The sequence below is a fragment of the Triticum urartu genome, chromosome 7A (genome assembly GCF_056163025.1).
Source record: "Triticum urartu cultivar PI428250 chromosome 7A, HENAU_Tu73, whole genome shotgun sequence".
Lineage (NCBI taxonomy): Eukaryota > Viridiplantae > Streptophyta > Magnoliopsida > Poales > Poaceae > Triticum > Triticum urartu.
This window is the reverse complement of record NC_141879.1, coordinates 312,676,475-312,682,811: the sequence shown is the minus strand read 5'-3', so window position 1 is coordinate 312,682,811 and position 6,337 is coordinate 312,676,475. Positions and strand designations below refer to the sequence as shown.

Genomic DNA, 6,337 nt, shown 5'->3' with positions numbered 1-6,337 from the left:
CCGGCAGCTGCATCGCCCTGAGCAGACCAGAGAACTGCGGCGCTACTCCGCTATTCTACCAGCTCCAGTAAGCCTTTCTTTGTTCACCACCAATCTTTCTTTAGGGTTTCATCGGTGTTCATCCTTGTTCATCATCATCCTTCCTTTCCTTTGTTTAGATCCACGTATTAGATCCAAAAAATATGGAAAGCTTGCGCGACAGTAGTTTAGCACTCGTTTTAATACTAGATCACATCCCCATCATGACAGATCTCCTCTAGGGCTTCTCTGTTTTCCTCCGTCGCCTTTTGTAAATGAATTTATCCTTTTTTTTGTAAACAGCGGTAGATCCAAATTTGTAACCTCCATCTGCGGAACTTGTTTGTCTTAGTACTTAGCCAATATTGCTTCCGGCAACTCTTTGAACATCTTTAGTCACGACGGCTTACCTTGCCGTCTTATCTTTTCTTTATATATCATTAGCCCTTGCTTAAGCCGCCATTATACACTGTAATTGTTTAACTTGCAATCCCATCAAATGATTTGAACCAGTCAATTATTTTTTATTTTAAACTGTTCTTTCACCATGCCGCCAAAGACGGTGCACCTGGGTTCCTTCCACAGTCACCGAGAGTACCTTGAAGGACTTTGTCACTGTTGGATACTTACCGGAAAAAAGTGTCATGTCTTACCGCGCTCCTGACCCGGCTGAAGAGAGACCTCAGCCGAAGGATGGTGAAATTATTGTTTTTACTGATCACATGAACCAGGGCTTCTCACCGCCCGGCTCAAAATTCTTTAGAGATGTTCTGCATTTTTTCAAGCTTCATCCGCAGGATATCGGACCCAATTCCATATCAAATATCTGCAACTTCCAAGTTTTCTGCGAGGTTTATCTTCAAGAAGAACCTACTGTGGAGCTTTTCAGAGAATATTTCTACCTGAACCGCCAGAACGAATACACCAATGGTCCCAGCTTAGAACTTGGCGGGATTTCGATTCAACGCAGATGGGATGCCATCTTCCCTCTTGTAGTTCTGCCAAGCCATCCTAAGGACTGGAATCAAACATGGTTTTATTGCAAGGATTCCTCACCGTCTGATGAAAATCCAATGCCGGGTTACCGTGTTGATCGTCTTGACGCCAAATATCAACTTCCTGATAAGCTTTCTGCCGCCAAACGCAAGAAACTTGTCCCTACAATCAAAAAAGTTCAAGCCTTACATGGAAACGACTTAACTGGAGTTGACTTGATCCGCTGGTGGGTCGCATGGCGGATCATCCCTCTGAGCCGCCGATCAGGTTTGATGTGTAACTACTCCGGAGGAATAGATGATCCATTATGTCATAGTTCCCTGCGTCTGACCGAAGAAACCATTGTGGAAATGGCAACCACTCTTGTCAACATCAAGTATGAAGACTACAACATAGTAGGGTTGAATCCTTTCTGCAAGCTTAACCCGGCGCCAGAGGTAAATCCTTTGACTTCTTTTTCTTCAGCAGTTTAAGTATTTGCATGAATTTCAACATGTTATCCCTCCACATGCTAAATCTGACTTTTGGAAAGTCAAATATGACCATGAGGCTGCCAAGAAAGCTAGAGCTGTTGTGATAGCCGCCAAGAAAACTGTCAGAAAATCAAAGAAGAAACCAACTGCTTCTGAGTTACTCAAGCTGGATGACACCTCTGAGTCGGAGGTAGCCCTTGACTCTCTTGGCCTATTTTTTAACAATCTTATTGACACTCACTATTGCCAAGATGACACGGGGACCAGCCAAGCAGTTGAAGAAGAGGTAAATATTATTTCCTCCGACTCAGAACCTTTAGCAAGGCGGAAACCTCGGCGGGTAACCCAGAAAGTAAGGTTTTCACACCCCTTGGCTTATTTAGATCCTCATTTTCTTTTGAAACTACAACAACATGAGAGCCGCCACCAGACCGAGATTGGTGGAGATGACGATTTACCCTTCGGCTTACTGAAAACACCTCGGAAACGCCAGAATGAGGTTCTTTTTGACCTTCAACCCTTGTATTTGTTCAATAAATTACCTTCATCACTCATTTTTGATTCCATCTTTACAGGAGATTTCCCGTTCTTCTTCTGGCGATTCATCACAAACTCAATTGCCGGCCTTCAAGACCGCCCCCGGGTGAAGATAACTATCCTTCTTATATACCTTTATATATGTATCATTGTACTGACTTGTCTAAATCCTTTTTTAGCGGTCAAGTAAAGCCCAAGAAAGAAAAGGTGACAAAGCCGGCTGAGAATCCGAGAACCACTGAACCGGAATAGCCAACCCTCATACTGGAACATCGTGAAGACCTGGAGCAGTCAACTTTTGTGCCCGAACACACTGAACAGCCAGAGGACCCTGCCTTCAACATTCAACCGGATTTACTTGAACTGTCTGTGGATGAAACTGCTATTGATCCATCAAGTATTGAACTGCCAAGCTCATCAAACCCGCCAAAGAGGCACGGTGACGATGTTTTAATCACTGGCACCAGATTCGTTGAACCGGGGAACCCAACTGTCTTGGCAAGACACTCTGCCAAACAAGAAGTTATGGAAAGGCAGAAGGTGAGGTTTGACGTCTCCCATTATGCTCACCTGAGTATTAGTGAAGTGCTATTTGGTTATCTCAATCAAGTGCACTCCAGCCGTGACTCAGAAATTGAGATGGTCAAACAGATGCATAAAAAATATGAGGTACTTTATTTGGCTTATATACGTCATATACCCTGCCAGCCTCCAAGTCTTCTGATTATGATAAGATGGAATGATCTGTAGACTTAGAATACCTTAGAAATCTCTGTCTTAGACTCCCTCCAAGTCCGGTTTGCAACTAAACCGGATGCTTATAGTATTTCAATTTGCATGTGTAGCCCCCAAGGGCTACTTTAATCTGCATGAATGAACCGGTCCTACTAATTATTGCATAGAACTGAACCGTATAGCCCTCATGAGCCAGCTGAGACTGTTGACAGCTTATCCGGCTCATTTGTAGAAAAAAGTCAAGCAATATGCATTAGCCCCCAAGTGCCAAGTGTTGTTGCCTGAAAAACACTTGGGACTTTTTAGAAAGAGCCATTTCCTTCGAAAAATTTGCACTGATAGATATTAGCCCCCAAGTGCCAAGTGTTATTGCTTGCAAAGCACTTGGGACTTGTCTTTTATAATATGCCATGAAACTGAACAATGTCATGCTGTATGCAGGCTGCAACCGCAGAACTGGAATCCCAATTGTCTGAGGCCAAGACCCGGCTGGCTACTCAAGAGATGGAAACAAAGAGAGCTGAATCTAAATTCCAATTGAGTGTGTCTGAAGCAGAAAAACTGAAGACCAACTTTACTGCAGAAAAAGAGGCTTGGGCCAATGAGAAGACTACCTTGACGTAGCGCGCTGAGAAGGCTGAGGCGGCTCTGGAAGAGGTGACCGCTGAACTCACCGGTTTAAAAAACCGTGTGTCTCAGATAGTTTCTACAATCTTCGGTAAATCACTTTGTTACGTACTCGAATTGAGTATTTTCCATTATAAGCCGCTACTTAACTCATTGTGTAATCTTTACAGGTCCCAGGAGCAGTAATCTGAGCCGAGATACCATAGTAAAGCTGAAGGCGGTTTACACTCTGGTTGAACAGCTGTACACCAGAGCCCAACGGACTCTTGCCACCATCTCCCCCGTGAATCAAGGGCCGACTCTATTAAGTGACATCTTGAATAAGCTATCCATCTTGCCCGCTCAGTTTCAAGAGATCAAGCAATCGTGTGCTAGAGCCGGAGCTGTAACAGCTTTAAGCCGTGCTAAAGCCTGGGTGCCAGAATTAGACCCGACGGATGTAGCTAGTGGGTACCCCAGCCTCAAAGAAGATGGAACGCCTTTCGACCAAGAAGATTTTGCTTCTTGTGTTAAGGAAATTGGTCCTCATGCTACCATCATTGGTGAAGAAACCAACCTCACCAAGTATCAGCCGGGTTTTGATGCAGACAATAAGAAGATGGCGAATCCTTCATATAAAGTGATGGACTTAATCCCGCCGATTCGTAAGCACACTTTTTCCCCTGAGATTGACCCGTCTGGTCTGATTGATGATGAGGCTGAATTCGTCGCTCTTCACAGCTTTGACTGGTCCAAACCCAACTTCCAGACGGTGGAGGATGAACCGGCAAGGGATGAGGTGCAACCATCAAGTCAGCCGGGCCAAGACTTCTGAGTCGGCTCCAGTTTATCTTCTGCTATACTGGAGACTAAAAAACAGTATCATTTTAGGCTCCAAATGCCTTGTAACAGGATAGCTTCAAACTCTTTTGCTTTGCTATGACATCGTGCATATTTGGCTATTTTATGATACTTCTTTATCCGTCATGTGAGGATACGCAATGTATGCCTGATGATATTATACATCTTGAAGCTGTTCCTTCATACAACAGATAAAAAGTGTCCTCGCGGTTTACCGCTGGACGGATTATACTACCCCAATGTCAGGACGCTGATTCTAAGTCACATCGATCTAGCCTGTAACACCTCATATCACTTTGCGGCCTCACGCATGATATTTCCACGGGTGTCGCCTTACCGTGGCCCGGGACCGTTTGCGCCTTTTGGCTCACGTATATGATAGTGTCGCTAGCATCCATATGACAGAGAACCCGTGCCGACATGGCTAGTCGTGAACCCAAAGTGGCACTAACTTACGGGAACAGGCATACATGAATCAACATCGAGCATGTCGGTCAGCAGCGTGCGAATCCGGGCTGTAGCACTGGGCTAACAGGACTCCGAATGTCACCGTGTGACATTTCCCCGAAGGGACAGACACAGGAACGAAGTGAATCACATGCCGGCCAGTCAAGTGTTCCGGAGCAGTAGTGCTGGGCTAGCAGGACTCCAGTGAACCGGGCTGTAGCGGACTACTATGGCTCATGGAAGCACAAGACTACATTTCCCCATAAGAGAGGCTACCAAGGATAAACCACTAGGTTGTCGGATCCCACACATACCAAGCATTTCAATCATACACACAATATGCTCGATATGTGCAAATACAACATGGCATCACAACATAACTCTACGACCCAAAGTATTTATTCATTAGGCTCCGAGGAGCGAGATATTACAAACATGGGTCTCATGACCCAACAATCATAGCATACAATGCAAAGCACATGCGGAAGCTTAATATGTCTGAGTACAGACATCTACAAATGAAAAAGGCTAAGAAGCCTGACTATCTACCAGATCCTGCCGAGGGCACAAGATCGTAGCTGAGGTATCAAGCTAACGTCGAAGTCCACGTGAAATTACTAGCGAGACTGGAGTCTCTCTGCAAAACATAAATTAAGAAAACGTGAGTACAAAAGTACTCAGCAAGACTTACATTAGAACTAGCTACATATGCATCAGTATCAACAAAGTGGGGTGGAGTTTAACTGCAGCAAGCCAGCTTTGACTCGGTGGCTATCTTAAACTATGACTGCAAGTAACTCTTTTGAGGTGGCGCACACGAGTCCACATATTCACCAATCAATACACCACTAAGGATCCGCTCCCGTCTCCCTACGAGAATGCCATCCATAGCACTCATGCTTATCTTGCGCATTTTAGAGTATCCACTTTCACTTGTCTATGAACTGTTATAGGCAACCCAGAAGTCCTTTACCGCGGACACGGCTATTCGAATAGATCATTTTTAACCCTGCAGGGGTGTACTTCTTCACACATGTTTCCACCACTTAGCATCTGCACACGACATGTGCTCGGCAGACTTCAAGCGAAAGCCGACGTGGGTGTAGACCACGACCTGACTAACCGCACAAGTCTCTAGTCCAGGTTTATCGCCTATTCGGGTTCCATCCGCAAGGAAATCCGACCGGGGTGTCCTCAACGGCCCGAAACGATGTGTACAGGGTCCTGAGACGCCAAACGGGCGCCCGGCATACCCGGCCACAATGTATCTACCGCATCATAGCCCACCCCTAGGGTGAGCGCTACGCACGACCGCCAACACATAACCTACTAACACCAGAAACTAGTTGCAACTCCTGGACAGAGGACGAGAGGGGTCAATAAGTCGAGCGGGGTCATATTTCAGGGCCCAATGTGTGGTAGTAGCTGTTTCATGGATCACAAACACAGAACTCAGTTCCTAAGGACGGTTTCAGTGAGACAACCCACCATGTACTCCTACATGGCCTCTCACTGCTACCTTTACCAAATCGTGTTCACACACTTAGCTCACACACAGTAGGACATGTTCACACACCTCCGATTCATCCCCGATGAACCAGACCTGACTCGACTCTGTGCAATAGCAGGCATGAAAAACAAGCATGAATGAGTAGGCACATCAG

The 6,337-nt window shown here is 45.6% G+C and overlaps 1 protein-coding gene across 1 annotated transcript; it reads left to right on the top strand.

Annotated features, from left to right (window-relative positions):
* The first annotated feature begins 1,091 nt into the window (after positions 1 to 1,091).
* On the top strand, positions 1,092 to 3,572 carry LOC147959436 (uncharacterized). The gene is made up of 4 exons (XM_087532653.1): positions 1,092 to 1,451; positions 1,525 to 1,986; positions 3,201 to 3,379; positions 3,557 to 3,572. The coding sequence occupies exons 1-4, from the start codon at positions 1,092 to 1,094 to the stop codon at positions 3,570 to 3,572; spliced, it is 1,017 nt and encodes a 338-aa protein (XP_087388779.1).
* Positions 3,573 to 6,337: the final 2,765 nt, after the last annotated feature.